The sequence below is a fragment of the Pocillopora damicornis genome, chromosome 6 (assembly GCF_964200805.1).
Source record: "Pocillopora damicornis chromosome 6, jaPocDami1.2, whole genome shotgun sequence".
Lineage (NCBI taxonomy): Eukaryota > Metazoa > Cnidaria > Anthozoa > Scleractinia > Pocilloporidae > Pocillopora > Pocillopora damicornis.
The window spans coordinates 11743890-11764631 of NC_142675.1; the positions used below are offsets into that span (position 1 = coordinate 11743890).

Below are 20742 nucleotides of genomic sequence, written 5' to 3' on the forward strand. Positions count from 1 at the left end.
GATTTTTGGAAAACGTTCTTTTTCACCATTAGTAACATTTCATTTCTTCGTTTCGACTTTCTTGCGAACAGTTATAAGCATTAGCTTAACCGCTAAATAAACACTGGCGTCTCCCACCCAGTGACCATTTTAGGCAGACATATTGATTGCGAGGTGTTCAAACAGTTGACCCTCAAAGCCTGAGTACGTTTACCCAACTATTCTACTAGATCTTGAACTCTTGCGTCCAAATTCTTCTCCCACATTTTCATGCTAATCAGCCTCTGCAAAGGAAAAATAGATTTTAATAGAAGTGTTAAAACTATTTTGCCTCCTCTACGCTAAGAACAGTTACCGAATGTGCTATCAGCTTTCAGGGCCAATTATACACGGATTTAATATAATTATCAAAGGGTTAGTAATTCCTTATTCGAATCCAAGTTTTACCATCATCCGATCCCCCTTTCAAACAAGCTTAAAGGGCTACTACTGAAATATACTGATACCCTTATCAATGAAAAATTACATCAAAAACATTCCCGAGAGAGATTTTTTTTTAACAATGCTGATTGTGGAACCTTGGTGATATAACAGAAAAGAAGACGGCTTTCCGAACTACCTAGATGTAAGGAAAGGCCGCAAACTGCCATATGCTGTTTAGAATGATAAGGAAGATTAAAGTGTCTAGCGACTGGTTTGGATGCGTCCTTGTCATTTCTTTCCACATCGCGAAGGTGTTCTCGGAATCGGTCACCCAGTCGTCTTCCTGTTTCGCCGATATATAACTTATTGCAATAAGTGCAAGTTATGCAGTAAATAACATTGGCGGAGGTACACGTAAAGTGGTCAATGATCTTAATGGATTTTTTGGGTCCCGATATTTTCTCTACGTTATGAATGAAAGGACAAGTTTTGCATCGTGAGCAAGCGCATTTAAAAGTTCCAGATTGGTCATTGGTTTGAAATGAACTCCTGACTAAAAAGTTGCCTATGTTTTTGTCACGTTTGAATGAAATAGGTGGGGGTTGCGAAAAGATAGCGCCAGTCTCTGAATCGTTTTGGAGTAATTTAAAATTTTTAAGAATGATAGATTTAACTGCGTGGTTGTGAGGGTGAAATGTAAGAGTAAATGGAATGCGGTCAGTGTTCTCCTTCTCGGCCGTTTGTAGTGCTGCCTGTCGATCGATTTGTTGGGCACGGTGGTAGCCCGCTTGAACGACAGAAACAGGATAGCCGCGTTTATCGAAAAACTGGCACATTGCCTCTGATTTTTCGGAAAAATCAGAGTCGTCACTACATAAACGACGAAGTCTGAGAAACTGTGAAAGAAAGAAAAAAAAAATAAGATCAGCCTCATACGCTTTATGTCGCAAAGTTCAATGAGACCCATACAACCTAATTGAGCATACCAGATTCCACAACACATCCCGGAAGTCTGATAACATGAGGGTATGGTTTCAGCTACTTCATTGTCTCAAGTTCTTTCATCAAACCTCCGATTAGTCCGATTCTGCAGCATTGACTGGGAAGTTAAAAGCAAAGAGCAACGTTAGCAATGGGCAAAATGGCAACGTAACAATGAAAAATCAAATTGCTGAGAAAAACTTCAAATAATACTCCGTTCCATTGCTTAGAGGTAGGGTTAGGGTTAGGGTTTAGGGTTAAGGTTAGGGGATGGTTTTCAATTAGACCTACATTGAACCCTTTAATTTAATCGGAATAAACAAAACAGAACAAATCGGTAGACGTTATTTCATCCCTAACGTCCAAAAATCATAAAATAGATCTTACTTTTGAGGATCTTTATAGCTACTGCAATCGTCCTAGGCCTTCCTCGAAGTCCCACTGCAGTTCTCATGATAACTTGGGGGAAAGCACTGATAATAATGATTTTTTCTTATGGTCACGTGATCACTCAAACTTTCCAGGAGCTTGTGAATGGACTTAGAGGCACCTACCTATTTAGCACCTGAGACTGCATTTTGCGCTCTCATATGATCTCTGTTAGCTTCCCTGAGATCCATGTACTCTGCAGGAACCTGGGTGAGTCTGCTTGAACCAGGCTGGCTCGGTTTGACGACTCTTAATACCATCTTATTCCATTAACTTGAGATGCCTGTTTAAGTATAAACATAAGAAACTGTAAAAATTTAGTTTTTATACTTAATTTCATCCCCATGAACGCGTGCTGAAGTATGAACTGGGGAAATTATTGCAAATTAACGCAGAATGTTTATGTTGTTGTTTCAACATATCTTAGGTCGGGGTAGATTCTTACCTTCTCTTTCGTTCAGCACCCGAAAAAGATATAGATTGTAAAAATAACCTGACCAAAAGCGTCATTTCCAACGATTTGTTCCGTATTCCAAGGCAGAAACCAATTAAATGTTTTCATCAATACTCTAAGCAGATTATCATGCTTTTTTTCATTTGAGTCGTTACTTTTTGACGAAAACCATTCTGCAGTGAGTAGTGAGAAGTGTCTTATTTTTAAGTCGGCGAAAAAAGTGACAGAATAATCAATTCTTCCCAGAACTTGTTATACACGTATGAGGAACACTTACGTCATGCATATTTTCTGTTAGCATTATTTCCCGCCCACAGACCAAAACAAAATTTCAGCATTAGAGCTAAATAAGTAACTGAACGCTGCCACTGCGCCAACAGTTATCCCTAAGTAACCTACATATAATAAGTAGTTTGTGGGAACAACAATTTTCACCGGTAGTAGTAGCAGCAGGGGTTGTATTTACTGATGTTTTTGATTGAGCAGAAGGGTTATGTTACTTACTTTCAGATGAACTGGCAGGCGTATAGATGGGGCTCCGGCAGTTATTCCTCCGTCATCTTCACTGAGACTGAATTCTCCATGCTTCCCATCTTTGGCAGTTATTATTGGTTATTACATAATAACGTCATTTTTTGGCATTTCGCAGATCAACCAGTATGTACTCCCACTTTAAACTTTGACAGACAGTTGATGTTCTCGCCACTAACAAATATCACGATATTCTGCACAACCTTGTTCAGTTATTTGTTAATCATTTATCTCATCCGCATTTCAGAGATGAGATAGAATGTAATCTCACTTAACTTTTGACCATGGTCAAAAATAAATACGTGGCAATTTAAAATACTGCTATGCAGTTGTTATGTGTTAGCAAGAATCAGCGAAGCTCTTCCATATCTGGCTTTACCTTTGACCCATGTCAAAAGTAATGTCACACACTATCCACATTTAAAATCACCTATATTTGATATCTTTCAAGATTCTCATCAAAAATTGATATCAAGTCTGAACAACATATTTGACCTTACCTTTGACAAGGATCAAATATGCAGGAGATCTAAATTTTCCGCAACCTCGTACCAAGGGTCAGGAAAAATAACGATCCTGTGAACGAGGTTGATGGTTCTGACCGCGCACATGTAATATCAATGACTGGAGATCGAAGACATTGGGCCAGAAATAAAATCTTGGGAGTGTAAAAAACCTTTTGAATAGTCAAACACGATTTCGCATGTAGTTACCCTCAAATGAAGCGATATTTGATAGAGGTTGTAAGGTGCTCTCAACAAACGCTTAACATACCTTTTCCTTTGTCTATTCCGGAAACTGAAAAAAAAAAAGCAAAAAAAATTATCAAATAAGATAAAGATTGGGGAACATGATGAAAACAAAAATTTGTGGAGAGCAAGGTTACTAGGCTAAACAATAAAAACGTTGACCAGAATTGACCTTCAACTTTGGCCAGCTTGATTGGAGACCTTTTCTCCCTCACTAAATAGATTTTGTTTCGTTTGGCTAAAAATTAATTATCTCATTTCGTATACATGCTGAAAAATGGAAGGGGGCTTTATTGGATAGAAAAGGGGGATTCTGGCGCATTTTTGAAAACAACCTTGATTTTAAAGACATTTCATGAATTTACCCTTGATTTCAAGTTAACCTTGAAATCAACATTGATTTCATAAACGGTTCTTGCGCATTCTGGAGACAACCTTGATTTCAAGGCAACTTAAATTACTCACAGGTGAATAATACTCACACCCTCTTCACAACTCACGAGTGAGATCTGAAGAGGGTGTGAGTATTATAGTCTCAAATGATCATCTCGGACGACTCTTTTGAACGATTCTCCAGAACGACTCTCTTGAGTGATCCTCTTGTCACGCCATCGGGGTGTTGATGGTGCGGAAGACGATTTTTCAAATATCATCGTTGTATCTTCTCGCAAAGAAGTCATGATTTGCCTTGATCTATTATTCTGTCAAAACGGTGTCTTTGTAACTGAGAAGAGTATGACAGCCTTAGAGCACTCCTTTATGAAAACGATCTCGAACTATTTTTGTGTAATATCCTCATACGAATTCTGCATCTGTTGCAGGAGTTGCTGAAAAGTTGATAGGTTTTTCACCATTGAACAAGAAAGAAACATTGACGCTTGAATCGTTGTCAGTTTCTTTCAACCAAATACAACTGATAATTTTTCATACCCCAGGAACTGTTGGGTATTTTTTTGGATTAATGTCTATTGTTTTATAACTATACCTTCTTTCTCCTTCAACATTATAATGATAAATCCAAAACTCTTCTCTCTTTTGTCTCTTTGTTTTTGCTCCGCCAATCGTTAACTTATCTTATTCACTTGGCAGAGAAATTTACCAGATTCCATTTCCAATCAAAGACTATCTCATTTTGACTAAGACCTAAGGCCTAAGATCGCTCTATGATCTTGAGACAGGAAGTTTGTGTCACGTTTTATGGCTTCACCGAGGAAAACCAGTGAAAAGATTGACAACCTCTCTGTTCGCAGCGTGAAGCAACGCGATCATACATCATTAATGAATGAGTTGCCAGTAATCAGATTCTTGTGTTTGCACAAAGATTTCTGGGATCGCCACGGGGCAAAAATTGCAACTCGCTAGAAGGAAACATATGGCGAAAGGTTGTTTCGACGACCAAAAAAACGATTTTGGAGAGAGATCAACCCTTCTTCGCCGCAGTTTTATCACAGATTATTAATAATGATGTTGTTGCAAGGGAAGAGCATTTTTTTATTGGCATTACCACGAAATATATCATAAAATATACCAATAAACTTCTCTCCTTACGCAAGGTCTATTGTGAAATCGTCATCGCGTAATGGTCTCGACTTGTTACAGGATTAGCCATAAATCGCCAAGAAATAACTCATTTAAGACTTTTCGGTTGTATTTATGTATGTACAGCCTCCTCAAAGGAGAGAAGTCGTTGTCATCGGAGATGGAAATTTTTTTTACCGAACTGTTGCTCTCTGAAACTATGAAATAAGGGATGAAAATCAAGTAAAAATTCTTAGGTGAAGAGGTAGATTGTTTGAGAAAAATCCAAAGTTTTTTTAGCTGCAACCTGTGTCCTCGAACTCTTTTGAGGATCTTATCGGCAAAAGCAAGATAACGGGAACTCCGGCTGAAACTGAACCTCAGTTCAGTTGTGCATCTCCTTAGCGACCTATTTCGACCTAATCATCGTCGCAGAAAAAAGGTTTTAGTTTTTAGCCGGCCGTTTTAAGCAGTTAATTTAAGTGTGGGAAGATAATTAAAAACTAAAGTGTTGCGGAGTTCTCTTTCCAGATTCAGATGAGCATGCGTCAATAAACTACTTAAAACTATCTGTGTGTGCCAGCCGATGACTAAGATCTCAGTTAATGGTATGCCATATCCTTCCAGTTGGCACACAAATATAAACTGCGATGTAATTGAGATTTTTCTCAGTGATTCAGGTTTTTACAAGCGAAGAATTCACCCGTAAAAGCCTCGATGTTGATGACACGGAGAGTGCTTGCGAACTAAGTAAAGAAAAGGATAAACCGTCGAAAGGGGAAAATAAGATTCATTTGAACATACTTCCTTCTGCCTTGACTTGCGGGATGTTTGCTTTCTCTTGTTTTAGGCTTTCACCAAGCTCATTAGTTGCAGTAATGGCAAACTGATACACCTTTCCTCTCTCCAACACTATTTTGAATTCTCTCACAGAAGCATCTATGATTCTGCTTACTTCTATCCACTGTCCCACTTTCCCATCAGTCACTACTCTCTGGTACACTGTATACATGGTGATAACTTTTCCATTACTTTCTGGCTTCTTCCACTTTAGGGTAATTGTATCGTTTGTTGTTTCACCTGGCAGTTCGTCTATTTCGACCACATCAGGGGTTCCTAGATCGATGTCAACAATATGAACAGCGTGAAATTTATAATAATTATTCAACTTCTTGTTACAAACCTGGTTACAACCATTATCAGTGACTACATAATTTGTAAATTGGTCGAGGATTTTTTTGGGGATATTTTTGAAACGAAAGTGTATAGCAAGCAAAATTAAGTTAAGTGTTGAGATGAATTCAAAATAATTTGAAAGGGCAAAAAGAGATAATGAGAAGCCTGAAATAATGCTTGGTTGTAGCCTAAAACAAATACTGCATTTACATGGTAAAGTGGAATGATACACTGACCTCTACTGGCATTTAATTGCTACTTACATATGATCAAATGAAGGACCGATGCATAGATGACGTCGCAATTCGTCACTCATTTGTGTCACGTAATTACGGAAGGGAACTAACTTTGTGCGCAACTATCTTCTGCTTTTCAAAGTTTGACATCGCGCATGACTTGGTACATGCGCTCGGCAATGACACAGCGGAAAAATGAGAGCACATGCTCCGCTTCTCGAGCCATTTGAGCGTAAGCTGATGCAAGGTTTTCAGCCGAGAAAACAAGCTTCTTTTCTCCAGGGGGTTTGCCAACTGAGGAGGTGATGACAAGAAGCGCTAAAGCGATAACAGGTGCGACGAACTTCGTAGCCATGTTACGGCTACTCTACTTCAGTTACTAAATAAACACCTGTTACCACAATACTTTTTTCGTCGAGTGAGATATGTGGCAGATGAGGTTTCGAAAGAAACTTTCCTGAAAACAGCAACCTTAGATGTTTTGGTTTGGGCTTATCCCTGCGAAAATGAAAACAAGCTATGGGAATTTCAAAAATGCCGCCATTTTACCTCGATAGACAAAATATACTGAGGAGTATGGCTCTAAAACTGCTCATTTGTAAGTCCGTGACATAGTTTTGAAAGAAAATCGTTATACACAAAGCTAGTGTTAGCACAAGAAGCAGTGCATGTGTTAAAAAATGGAAGGTTTTACACTGTAAGTGTGCTGAAGTACGCACAAAATGTCAATAAATTTTAAGTAGCAAATCCCGATAACTATGGGACCCATGGAGGTTTGATTCTCTCTAAGTGCTTTGCATATAGCTGGTAGTTATTAAAAGAAAATAATATTCATCCACCTCAATTACAAGCAAGTGGTTAAATTTGGTGGTTTAGCTTTTTAAATACCTATGTCAAACTTTCTTCGTACGCCGTAGTCTTTCCTATTTTACGAGGGTACAGCTCATAGCTTTACTTCTCTCACTCGCACTCTGTTTTTTTGTGCTCGTATTTTTCTCATCTTAAAGAAAATATACGGGGGATTCTACGAGGGCCATCTACAAACTGTTTCACGAGATTTCCCCATACTATTGCCACATTAAAAGCTATTTTCGTAAAAGGCCCATTATTTCAAATTTCAATTCTTTGGTCGACCGATTTGCGAAAATCGCCTCACTGTCACTTTTGAAGAAAGTTAAGAAAATATATGACTTTTAAAACATGTTTCGACAGTTCTTCTGTCATCTTCATTTCTGATTTATACATAGTACAAAGTTAAAGTGTAAAACAAAATGCTGATTGGACAAAACAAACGATAGAAACAGAACAATGTTTGCAATTACAAGGAAAGTTTCAAAATAACATTATAAAGTTGATAATTAAGTGTAGCTTGCCCTCCCTGCATATGAATAGCTTATTTGATTTTAAGTTGGAGAGTTGTAGAAGCGTGATCTAAGATACTAAAACATTCATCAAAATATTGAGTACGACATTGTTGAGAATTTTGTAAATGTTTGAAAATGTGAGAGGTTCTATCACAGATCAAGTGCTCATGCACACGTGTGGATAAATGCCAAGAGGTTTAGCCGACATAACAGGCATTACAGCCTGCACATAAAAACTTGTAAACTTCACACGCACGGAGCCCACGAGGGATAGGGTCTTTCACACCAAATGTATTACCAATTTTAAAAAATGAAAAAACCAACTTAATATTTATGTTATTACAATAACGCTCAGCAAAGTGGCTAACCCTTTTTTGCGTGACAACGGAAAAAGGATCAATGTAAGGTAATTTGAAATAAAAGGTCGGCACAGTGTCTGAAACGGAAACCGTTAAGTTTCTTTCATCTCACCTACTTTCACCTGTGGTTTATTTATTATTATGCTTCTTCAAACGTGGGCACCTCTCAAATAACCACTACAAAGGGAAAAGAAACTGGCCACTAAGAAGGGGAAAAACACTTATACTGCGGCGAGCAGATAAAATTGTTAAAACTGGGGAAAAAAATCTAAGTTGGCAACAAAATGATTGGTGTAAAGTGCTCAGTCACGAAATCACTTGTGAGTCCTCACCTTCAAATATGATCCTAATTCTCCTTATAGTAGGGTCTCCCTCGAATACAAAATTTCTGGAGAACAGTTTCACCGTGTAGTTGGTATCTTTCTCCAAACCACGAAACGAATAAGTAGTCGTCCTAGGATAGGTGATATTAATATTTTTCATCTCAGTTTCACCCTTTTGTAAAATCAGTCGGTATCCTGTAATAGGACTTCCTCCATCATCAGCTGGTGCAGTCCATTGTATTGTTATAAAAGTTGCTTGAATGACTGATTCTGATGAGTTGATGGATGCTTTCCCTGGTTTCTCTACATAGTGCCATAAAAAAGGAATCATTTTGAGCAAAAAAAACAAAAAAAAGCAAGGAGAAATTTTTTTTTTTGGTGATTACCTCAAAGCGAGTTTTGTCACAATACTTAAAATGAACGCAAGTACTTGTATTATTACAGTTTAATGAATAGACATGTAGTTGCCGGATAAATTAGCCAAGGGCCCATAAGAAGAGGAAAAATTTAGAGTCCATGCTTGAGGAAGTTTCCTCTGGATGCTCGCATGGGAGGATGTCGTCAATCTACCTGATGTTCAACGCTCTTCTGTAACATGTTTAATGCTATCAAAGGGCAAGGCGTCGGCAGTTTTTACTTCTAATACATCAGAAACAGTGGTAATGAGTAAAGGCAAAATAAAATGCTGACCCTATATGTAGTTTTCTTTTATCAAAAGACACTGACCTTTTTTACTTACTTATCTGATTTATCTTTATTAATTTGTCATCGGATGGAATAAGTCCATTGGCAGCAATGCACTTGTAATGACCAAAATCTTGATCACCCGTGAGTGGCACTTTTACTTTGTTTTCTCTGGCTCTGACTCTGTTTATTTCACTTCCTTCAGGTTTGTACCAAGAGAGTGTTGGTGTAGGAACACCATCAGAAAGACACTTCAAAGTCACTCTCTGGCCAATCCAAGACTTCTTAGATGACGTGGTGATATCTTGAATTGTGGGCGGGTCTAAGGATAAATGAAAATGCAATAAGCAATTGAACAAGTGATTGGTGATACTTCATGCAAATCAAACATTAACTGTGTCATTGACAGCAAAATATGCCACAGTATTACACTTTACAACAAGGCAAAAATACCTAGCAACATATTGGTCGGACTGGACGATCCAAACTCTGATTTTTTTGTTTTGTTTTTTAAATCTGACTTTTAAAGAAGCGAACTTTTACGCAGGAAAAAACACAAAGAATACTTTAATGGTTTAGTTCTAGTTGTTTTCGTCTTCGAAGTACACCTTATGCGATTGCTACGGTGCACAGATTAGGCCGTAAGATGTAATTCACATACTAAAATTAAAATACTAAAAACTGAAAACAACAGTGAAATAAAGAATCCCTTATTCGATGGTTTAACATATGACAGGAGCACAAATTTTGCTCATTGCTCGTATTTTTTCTCGCCTCTTCAGGGCTAGGAAAAATTACTTTGCAACTAGCTAAAATAGGGTGTATTTTTTTTTTTTACGAAAAGGAAAGAATATTAACGCGAAAGGAAAGAATATTAACGCGAAAAAGAAAGGAAATGTCGATTTAACTCACACACAGGTATTCTTGTGATCGATTTTGTGTGTTGTGCGAATAACATTAACTAAAAATAAACAATATCGATGCCACGGATACCTGTTAGTACAAAATGTAGCCTACAGACTGCAGACTGCAGAATGCAGAGTGCAGACCGGTTACAAAATATGGACTAGGTACAAAATGTAGACTGCGGACTGCAGAGTGGTACAAAAAGCAGACTGAGAATCATAAGTGTTTTTTCGTCTGGTATGTGATAACATGTCATCTTACAACTTACCGAGCGTCACGCAATCGCTTTTCCATGATCAGCTTTCACGATTATTTGCACTATTGTGGAATATTACTGGCCCGTTTCTTGATCAAAATCGTTCTTAATATAATTTTAAGCCTTCATATAGTCTTCTCACTTTGCGTGCGGGTTGGTTGGTGTGATGTCTGTACAGCTTTTACCAACTTAATATAAGTAGATGTAGATGTAAACCTTCCAGCCGGCTCATTGCTTAAACAACATTTCAGACTGTTTTAATCCTCCAAATTATTTCGATTGGAATGTTTAATTCAGTCGTGGTGTAAAGAAATTAACTTTCGGATTACTTCTTTATGAAATCTGGACAAGCGTTTTTGCCTAAAAAGTTTTCAAATAATAGCGAACGGCGTAAGCAAGCACTAGACAGGAGTGTCGAAACGTTGGGTGTATGAATTGTAACTTCTTCGGTTATATTCATTAAATCTGCAACCCAGAGTAGCATCAAACTATGTCTTATAGCAAGGTTTACTTGTTATTCATATAGAAGTCTGACGCGGTAATTTGATTTTGAAAATATCGTCATATGAGGACTCGTCAAACGTCTAAGAAATTATGAACCGCTTAAGTGTGATGCAAACAAACTAGCGGGTTTCATGGATTTAGTTCTACTAGTCAAGGAGCCAGACCCAGCAAAAAATGGTTTCGTTCAACCCACCCGACAGAAAAGGTTTGACAGTTGATTCTGATAGACCAATACCTGCTCTTTAAGATAAGATACTATGTAGTCCCGAATTGTGGTACCCCTGACGAGATAAATGGGGCTTTATACCATGACATGACACTCAGCATAGAGACGAGGCTCAAACAGAAATTGACCTCAAATTTCATCTTCTTCCACTAAAGTGCCCCAAACCTTTCTGGAAAAGTGATGAGCATGCACCTGCCTACAATATGAGTGTTCACATGGTACGACAGCATGTCACGTGATTATCACATGACTATTTTTTCGTCAAAAAGCAGCCTCTTTTGTCGATCCTGACATATTTCAAATCCTGCTGAGACTAGGGTAAAGGACTTATTCAGGCTTTTCATCATATCGGGATACAAAGAAGTCGTGTACTTTCGAATTACATTAAAAAAAAACATTTGGAAGCGTAGAACTCTAGAAAATCGACAATATTAGTGCTGGTCTCTCTTCCGTCACTTTTTACATGGAAACGAGGCTGGAATAAAAGCACCCTCAAAACGGGTCAAATCTTTGAAAAAGTGGTATGAAAAAGATGTAAAAAAGTAATATCACAAGAATATAATTTTAATGAACATTTTTCTTATACATATTCAGATTTTATGAATATTAGTAGACTGCAGTGTTATTTCAAAGTTCTTTGAAATATTTAATATTTTTTTCAACAAAACGTTCTATAAAGGCTATATAGCACCTTAAATATCCTTGAGCTCTGGTGTGGTTTAAAGTAGTGAGCTTTAGTGGTTACGGTTGCTTTAGGAACAATGAATGCCTTGTCTTCTCTGAAAGATAAGGAATGGTTCAAGCCATGGCAAATTAGTTTCCAGGCCTTATTTTCAGACCGCCATTTTGGATCCTCAGAATCAGATTTGTAAACGGAGTTTTGTATCCGACTGTGGATGTAAACGGCCATCAAAGAGTTCAAGATAGATAAGGTTTGATATCTTAACTGTATTACGGCGACTTGTTTCCTCTCGTTTTTCTCAAAATTCATGCGCTGAGACTCTAGAACATCGCTATTGCACCTGCTAGTAATATTATCATTTGTATTTCCTTTCCTGCTTGATCATATATCTTCCTTTAAAAAACATGTTTTAGCAATGTGTTGAGGTTATCAGCAGGATTTTTAGACAGAGCTCTTTTTTATTGTAAAACTCTGTCAGATACGTAATTCGGATGTATTTTTTGTAAAAGCCGATTTAAAAGTGAAAACGTCTGGAAATAAATTATCTGCACAGGTAATAAGTCTCACAAATGCTGTAGATGACATGGAGGAAAAGGATGGTTGGCAGCTTTTTCCCATGCCGGCAAAGAGAGCAAAGAAAACTTCTTTCGATAAGTGCATTTTTTGCCAGAGTAGCAGTGACGTCCTTCGCTCTGGAAAACTGTCTTCAATACAGAAAGTCATGTCTGCTCTTGAAGTTCGGCAAGATGAAATCTCGCATCGTTTGTCAGCTGACGATCTCCGTAATGTAGCCGGGAAAGATATTTTGTGGCATTGATCGTGTTACGAAACATATACCAGCAAACAGAATTTACGGTATTATGGAGTACCATCCTCAAGTGATGTTCAAGTAGAATCTAAAGAGCGACGCATGGTGTTTGATTGGTCAAAGTGTCTTTTCTGCAAAAATGCAACAAGAAAAAAGGACCGATAGCTAATAAACATCGCCACCTTTGAAGCATGCAACAGTATAAAGGAATCTGCAGAGGCAAGAGGAGACCATGAACTGTTATCCATACTTCGGTCGGTTAGCTATGATCTTATTGCAGCGGAGGGAAAATACCACAAAGCGTGTCATGCCTGCTATATCAGCAAGGTTAATATCAGGCGGAAACAGAACGTCGCTACATCCACAAGAGAGGAAAACACTTTTGATCAAGTCTTCAATCAGTTACTGAAGGTCATAACCCCCGAAATTGAGGAAGGAAAGCCTACGACATGAATATTTTGCTGGCAATGTTCAAGAAGGAGCTGGAGAAGATAGGAATTGGTGCAGGTAGCTACACAAAGCAGAAGCTGAAAGCACGATTGATGGCTCATTTTAAGGAACGTCTTGTTTTCCATTAGTCACCTCAACAATCCAGACCGGAAGTTGTTTTCAGCAGCTCCATCTCCTTAATTGATATCATAAATGCAGCAAGCACTTGTCCATTACGTGACGAAACAAACTCTATCAGCATGGATAAGCCACAGTCAGAAACTTTCAGTTTCCTAGACATCTACACTATAGCTTCCATTATCAGGCGGGAGATGCTGAGACGTGAGGGCATTAACATCAACCCACTTGACATCCGAGATTTACACTTGGATACTGCAAAATCCCTTCCTCCCAAGAGCCTTTATTGGCTTATCAGGTGGATTGTTACTGGAGAACAGTAGAGCGACGACTCACCTTCTAGTGCAAGGAGTACAACCGATGAGCGGAAGATTGTAATGGCTGGGCAGGATCTTATTCATTGTGCAGAGTAAAGGCGCCCAAGCACGTAGGTCTCGCTATGACCGTCAAGCACTTAACTGGTTCCAAACAACTGATAACACTTTTAAACAGAATGGGTAACTGTTCTTCCTATGAAGAGATCGAACAAGTGGAGACCAGTTTGGCAAATGAAAGCTTAGCGAGAGCACATGCCATTGGTGTGGTGATCCCTACTAACATAAGACCTGGTGCATTCATTCAGTTGGCGGCTGATAACAACGATATTAATGAAGAAACCATCGACGGCAAGAACACAACGCATGCAGCAACACTTGCTATATATCAGGCAAAGCAGTACGGTACTCTGCCAGAACGGATTGTGCTTTCTGACCACTCCAAGAAGAAGCGATCACTGGATTCTGCTCAAAATGTAGTTGCCATGGAGGAAGTTAGTTTCGGAGGCAGACGTCCTACTTTAACTAATCAACAGTCTCCAGAGGAACAGACTATACCTGGTTGGAGTGGGTTCAATGCCATCACACACCCCACCATTCCTGTGAAGACTAATATCGGCTATCGCCCAATGATCCATGCAGAGTCTAGCAACTTTAGCACTCTTTACACCCTGATGAAACTGGCCCAAAAGATATGCGACACAATGGGACAGCACGATTCTGTAATTACCTTTCATCTTGCCCTCTACGCAAAAGCTAAGCAGCTACAAACGAAATACCCAGAGGGGTTTAAAAACACCGTGATCAGAATGGGGGGGTTCCACATTGCCCTTAACTTTCTCTCTCTGCTTTGAAAGAAGTATGCACAGTCAGGCTTGGAAGACTTACTGATTGAGTCAGGGGTTTATGCAGCTGGTACTAGCTCAGTTTTGATGCTTGGCAAGTCATATAACAGAGGTATTCGTGCCCACAAGTTAACCATGGAGGCGCTCTTCAGGTTGTTGTGGAAAGCCTTCCTAGACTGGCTGTCAAGACAAGCAGTTGGTATGGATGACCGAGTCAGACAAAGTGTTCCTGACCAAAGCAGGGAGTGTCGGAATACAGTGAGACAGGATTGCTTCGTTAACGATGCTTGGAAAGCATTTCAAGGTTGTGTCAATCCTCTCATGACACTGTTTGAGCGGTTCAAATCTGAAGGCAGAGAAAAGTCCAAAGTTTTTAGTCTCTGGGAAGGATACATTAATATGGTGCTGCTGCTTCTGCAGTTCGTTAAAGCTAAACGAACCGGAAACTGGAAACTCCACCTCTCCGCCACAACTGAAATGGTTCCATTTTTTCTCTATGGACAGGGTCAACTATTCCAGATGGCTTCCAGTCTATCTCTCTGACATGCATATGTTGCAGTTAACTCACCCCACAGTTCACCAAGAGTTCATTACTGGAAACCACAGTGTAAGCCGTTCTAACCAACCGTTTGCGCAAGTTTGGCCGGATATGGCCCTGGAACAATCAATTAACCTTGATACAAAGACAAAGGGGGGCATAGTTGGAATGAGTACGAACGAAGATGCTGTAGACCGATGGTTCTTAACCATTCACGAGCGAGCAGCCATGACATATGCACTAAAGGAGATGTGTGGTCTAGAAAACTGCGACCGCATTAGGACACACAAGGAGGCTGAAGCCACAAGAGTGAGCAGAGATGAGAGAGACGTACAGAAGTTGTTTGAAACCTTCAAGAGTGATCTCCTCAGATCAGAAGAAATCTCAGAGGAGGAAATACCCTTAACCTTAAGTAATCTTGCCACTGGTGTTGTTCTTCCAGGCGCAGATGGAAGCATTCTTCTCAACGCAGAAGAGTTAGGCAGAAAAAGCCTGGAAACCTTTCTTTCATCGCGAATCCAGAGAAATTAAATCAATTTCTGGGATCCAATCCAGCAGTGTGTCTAACTAGTGGTTCCGCAGTTGTTGAGCCAAATCTACGTTCGGATCATGAAGAGGCAGATACAAGACTTCTGCTTCATGCCAAACACGCTGCAGCCACTCATCCACGCATTGTGATACAATCACCAGACACTGATGTTGCCGTATTTTCAGTAGCACATTTTTCAGATTTAAACTGCCAGGAACTGTGGTTAAAAACAGGCGTCAAAGACAGACTGAGATACCTACCTGTCCATGAGATTCAGGCTTTCCTGGGGGAATCTCTTTGTAGATGTCTTCCATCGTTCCATGCACTGACTGGTTGCGACTCTACAAGTGCCTTCTTTGGAATAGGGAAGAAGAAGGCGTGGAAGGTACTGCTGACGAGAGAACAGATGCAACGTGATCTCTGTACTGTAGGACAGAATCCTGCCATACACGAGCCTGCGCAGAAGGCTGCTGAGTCTTTTATCTGCTCCCTTTACACTTCTGCAAAGAACTTTTCAAATGTAGACGACGCTAGATATTTTCTTTTTTGTCAACGAAATTTGAAAAGTGAAGACCTGCCACCGACTTCAGAATGCTTGTCTCATCATATCAAAAGGGCTAACTTCCAAGCCTTTGTTTGGAATAGAGCTTTGGTTCCACTTTGGAACATTCCCTCGCCAGACGAACATGGATGGAAGCTGGAAAATGGCAAGCTATTCCCTGTTCTGATGACAAAGAGTCCTGCCCCAGAAGGCATGACAGAGCTAACAACATGCCGCTTCACAACTTCAGAACGTAAACGTAGTTGTTCCTGTAGGAAAAGTAACCTCCCTTGTACGGAGGCCTGTTTATGTATGGCAGATGAAGGATGCTGCAATCCTCTGAATGAAGAGTTGTTGTCTGACAATGATTCTAGTGCCTCTGACACTGAGTGACAGTTGTTGTTTTTTATGTCAGTCTGCAAATTACATGTACTTATCAGATCATTACCTCTCCCGATACAGATCCGAACAACGGGCCAAAGCGACAAAGATTGGTAAAGATAGCAAATTTCTTAGGGAGTAATTTTCAAGACCTAAGTGTTTGTAAGACAGATTATCATCAGTGGTTGTAGTTTACACGTAACGAAATTAGAACATGTTGCAAACTGGTATCTTTTTGACTTACAAGATGACACCACTTAAAAATACCTACTGCTTTCACATTGTGAAGAGCTGTTGCCAGTACCTTTCACTCGCAGTCGTCTCCCTTTGAATTTCAAAGAATGACTGACGGCAAGAAGCTTCCATACCTATAGTTCCACATGTGGTTGTTAGCTCAATAAACAGAATCCAGTCTCTGTACAGCAGAATATTAGTAAATCCGCGTTTTTTAATTTTTGTCATAAATTAACAGAAATAAACGTAAAATGTTGGCAGATATGCATAGAAACAATTTTTATAGGCTATCATAGAAATGCCAGCATTCATATGCTTTCATATTTTCACAGCATCTTTCATTTTTTCAAAGATTTTCACCCGTTTTGAGGTTGCTTTTATTCCAGCCTCGTTTCCATGTAAACATTGATGGAGGAGAGACCAGCACTAACATTGTCGATTTTCTGGAGTTCTACGCTTCCAAATGTATTTTTTTAAACGTAATTCAAAAGTGGACGATCTCTTTGTTTCCTGATATGATAAAAGGCCTGAATACGTCCTTTACCCTAGTCTCAGCTGGATATGAAATATGTCAGGATCGTCAAAGGAGGCCGCTTTTTGATAAAAAAAATAGTCATGTGACAATCACGTGACATGCTGTCGTACCATGTGAACACTTATATTGTAGGCAGGTACATGCTCATCATTTTTCTAGTAGGGTTTGGGGCACTTTAGTGGAAGAAGATGAAATTTGAGGTCAATTTCTGTTTAAGCCTCGTCTCCATGTTGAGTGCCGTGTCATTGTATAAAACCCCATTTATCTCGTCAGGGGTACCACAATTCGGGACTACATAGTATCTTATCTTAAAGAGCAGGTATTGGTCTACCAGAATCAGCTGTCAAACCTTTTCTGTCGGATGGGTTGAACCAACTCCTTAAATAAGGCTTTTTCAGAAAATAGCTCCTTGACTATACTGTAAAAAGAGTGAGCTGCATTCTTTGGACATGGTAATTTTTCATCTATATATTTTTATGCTTTCTACTCGACTCGTTCAAAATAAAGGAAATGCTTTTCGTCTCACAGAAAATGGGACCACCTCTTAAATAAAATAAAGCAGAAACATATTGCATCCTTCAAGTAGTATATTGTTTTGATAGTTTCTGTCATTTTGTTGTGGTCGTTTCGGTCGTTTCAGTATGGTCGTTAGGTTTGTTTCGTTTTCATCATTTCGTTTTTGTCGTTTCGGTGGTTTCCCTTGTTTAATTTCGTTTTGTTCGTTTCGCATGTTCCATTTCAGTCATTTCCTTTCGCTGTTTCGGGATTTAGTAAGTGTCAACTTGAAGGATGTAATGTCGTTTGGGTAAAATTTCCTATACGGCCGTCTATTGCACCCCGTTTACATGAGGAAACAATTGCATGTCTAATTCCTATTGTAGCTTTGTTCAGAAGCCTAAACATAAAGGTAATATGCTTCTGCTTTATTTTACTGTAATGTGTTTCTTTTTATGTAAAATGTAACATTTAATTTCACCCCTAAACTGCTTGCAAATAATTAAATATATGTTTTAATTCATGTGTGAGAAGATAAAACTGAAGTGTCGCACAATTTACACTCTAGAAATTGAAGTCAGGTGAGCAGGTGTCAGTATTTTCGTATGATTCTCTCGAGTCTGCAATTTTTTATTGCTTTGGCCTTTTAACAAAGCCTCTTTTATATCTCTGCGTGCCGGTCAACGATTAAAATCTCAGTGAAAAGATGGGTCATATTTTCGCATTTTTTTAAATTCCATCTTTAAGTTTTTTTGGCATTTACTGTTTGAAAATTCATAAATGGCATGGCTTTTTTAATCTTTTAAAGAGATATTACTCATTTTTAAATTTAATTCCTAAATTAAGAGGTTAATTTTATTTCAATTATTTTGAAGCTTTATTCGATATAAGAACACTTGACTGCCTTAGTGCTTGACATGCTTCACTAATACATGTCAGTTGTGTACACCTATTATTACAGAGGTATTTAAAAAATATGTTTGGTACAGCTATTGTTCTCGGCGGACCACCGAAAGCACTGAACTTCAAATTTTGTACACGAAGCTTCCCCCTAGGTGGAAGAACAGTATTTTGTTTACCAGGCAATTGCACTTACTGCAGTGATATATTCAAGTAATACTCTGCATGTATAAAACTGAATACATAACATCTGTCATGACTGTGACATTTTATTTGCCCCTCACATTTCCAAGTAACACTATATTTAAGACTGTTAAGAAAGCAAACAAACAAATAAACAGAAGAGAGTGAAAGAAGGGAAACTATAGACTTCACAATTCAATAGAAAAAAGATCACAGAATATTTAAGAAGGGAGACTTGAGGGGAGGCTAATTTCATCCAATGCCTTTCATGCTTTTGATCAAATTAAACTTAATCAGTTGTGTGGTTTGCCTAAAATGTGGCAAATTGCCAATGTGGTCTTTAAGACATCTGAGAATAAGTAGTGATTCTTCTCAGATGTCAGCTTGTAAAAGATACACATTAAGAAAAGCTGGCCATAGGAAAAAGTACACACCATCAAAAAATCATAAGATTTGAAGAGAATTGGTTATGTGATTGGGTTGCGATAATTAGACTGATTGTGGGTGAGGTTGAGGAAATTTTCAATTTTGAAAGGGTTTTTCTTGAATATTGACTTTGGGTTTGTTGTTTTTTTGGGTATGTTTTGGTGAAATTTCTACAGCTATGAATATTAATACACCTGTTTTCTAAAACGTTGCAGTTTTGAGCATATGCACAGTTTTTCTCTTCTTATCAAAGAGCTAATGCACGATGCATGTATATTTCACATCGAAAGAACACTACTTTTTCTTTAGAGTGCGAAGGTGAAACAAGGACTTGATATCCCCTATTGTGCTAATCCTTTGTCCTTATAATTTATTCTGTCATCACTTTTTCGTTGGAACAAAAAGTGTATTTATTTCTTGGAATTTTTTTTCAATTGCACCATTTTGAAAATATGTGTATTTATTTATTTTTTAATTTTAATTGAGTACTTCCTTTTTATGTGACCGTTTATTACAAGTGGAAGACAATACAAACAGGCTGTTGTCACTCAATCAAAGGTGGCCAAGACCACTTAATAGAAGTGAGCACTAAAAAGAGGTGAAAATAACAGCGATTGAGGAGAAAAAATTGGGGATTTTGGCAACTGACCAAGAAAGACAGGATGGCAGCTTTTTATGACATACTGAAATGAAGACTTACATTGCACAGTGACATAAGCTCTTACTGTCTTTTCCTGTCTCCCCCCATTGGTTGCGATGCAAACATATTCTCCTGCATCGTTCCTGTTACTACTGAAGATGTTCAAATGTCTCGTGTGGGACAAAGTAATCCCAGATTTTTCCCATCTTATCTGAGGTTCAGGAAAACCCGAGGCATCACAACCCAAAAACAGAGGAGTTGACGTGTTAACTGTTATATTCTGTGGCACTTCTGTAAACTGGACAGGAACTAAGTGAGAAGAGAGAAACAACAAAATTTTCACACCAGAACATTAAAGTGTGATTTGGTTCAAAACGATCCACTTCTTACGCTATAGAAATAAGATTATAAAGTGTAGCACATACCTAAAAAAATTATAAAAAAGTGAAAACAAACTTTCACTATGTCAGTTTAACAGAATTTGCATCCGTTTTAAAATACTCTAATAACAAGAGTAAGTTTACAGTTTTTGGCAGACACAGGATAATTCTTTTGGAATCATGGTTTGTTTGTTTGTTTTTTTAACATAATGAGACCTAGGATTAACCTCAAACTTGTACCTAAATTTCAGTCATACTGCTACACAGTAAAAATAAAATGTATAATCTTATATAGGCTCCCCAAAAAGCTACACAAACTTAGACTTCTTGTGTCGGAGAACAATCTAAGGTAACAAACCAAATCTGGTCAGGCGAGCACTGCCATTTCCCCCAAATCAGTGAACATTTCATTCCTATTATACTCTTGTGAATCATTATTAGGCTTGTTTCATTATCATTAGACCAAGTTCATCATAAGTACACATATGGTTTTATTATTAGGCACCTGTTCATCATTATTAGGCACCAGCTCATCATTATTCGGCACCTGTCCAGCATTATTAGGCACAAGTCCATTATTATCAATTACCACTTTATTCTCATCAGGGACAAGTTTTGCTATTAGGCACCCATTTATTATTAGGTA

General features: G+C 38.5%; 3 protein-coding genes across 3 annotated transcripts in view; 1 reads left to right on the forward strand and 2 right to left on the reverse strand.

Annotated features, from left to right (window-relative positions):
• Positions 1–3404: 3404 nt before the first annotated feature.
• On the reverse strand, positions 3405–6831 carry LOC149043982 (uncharacterized). Its single transcript, XM_089210807.1, has 3 exons — positions 6637–6831; positions 5869–6247; positions 3405–3595 (listed from the first exon to the last, which is right to left on the reverse strand). Exons 1-3 carry the CDS (start codon positions 6829–6831, stop codon positions 3552–3554), a joined length of 618 nt encoding a protein of 205 aa, XP_089066933.1. The 3' UTR covers positions 3405–3551.
• A 1537-nt stretch (positions 6832–8368) lies between these two features.
• LOC149043983 (neural cell adhesion molecule 1-like) overlaps positions 8369–20742 on the reverse strand; it is a 29825-nt gene continuing 17451 nt past the window's right edge. Inside the window, exons 5-7 of the mRNA XM_089209174.1 lie at positions 19777–20025; positions 9262–9528; positions 8369–8825 (exon numbers count right to left, since the gene is read on the reverse strand). Coding sequence (XP_089065300.1) covers positions 8506–8825; positions 9262–9528; positions 19777–20025 — 836 coding nt within the window. The 3' untranslated portion in view covers positions 8369–8505. The remainder of the gene's footprint in view (positions 8826–9261; positions 9529–19776; positions 20026–20742) is intronic.
• On the forward strand, positions 14964–16464 carry LOC149043984 (uncharacterized). The gene is made up of 2 exons (XM_089209966.1): positions 14964–15182; positions 15281–16464. The coding sequence occupies exons 1-2, from the start codon at positions 14964–14966 to the stop codon at positions 16313–16315; spliced, it is 1254 nt and encodes a 417-aa protein (XP_089066092.1). The 3' UTR covers positions 16316–16464.

What these genes read in the sequence shown, in the direction of transcription:
- LOC149043982 (XM_089210807.1), bottom strand. Translation starts at nt 6,831, where the DNA reads ATGGCTACGAAGTTCGTCGCACCTGTTATCGCTTTAGCGCTTCTTGTC. An exon ending in TTGCCGAGCGCATGTACCAA is followed by an intron (nt 6,248 to 6,636) that starts GTCATGCGCGAT and finishes GGTTGTAACCAG; the next exon opens with GTTTGTAACAAGAAGTTGAA. An exon ending in GCAAGTCAAGGCAGAAGGAA is followed by an intron (nt 3,596 to 5,868) that starts GTATGTTCAAAT and finishes TTTTTTTTTCAG; the next exon opens with TTTCCGGAATAGACAAAGGA.
- LOC149043984 (XM_089209966.1), top strand. Translation starts at nt 14,964, where the DNA reads ATGGCCCTGGAACAATCAATTAACCTTGATACAAAGACAAAGGGGGGC. An exon ending in TGAGCAGAGATGAGAGAGAC is followed by an intron (nt 15,183 to 15,280) that starts GTACAGAAGTTG and finishes TCTTGCCACTGG; the next exon opens with TGTTGTTCTTCCAGGCGCAG.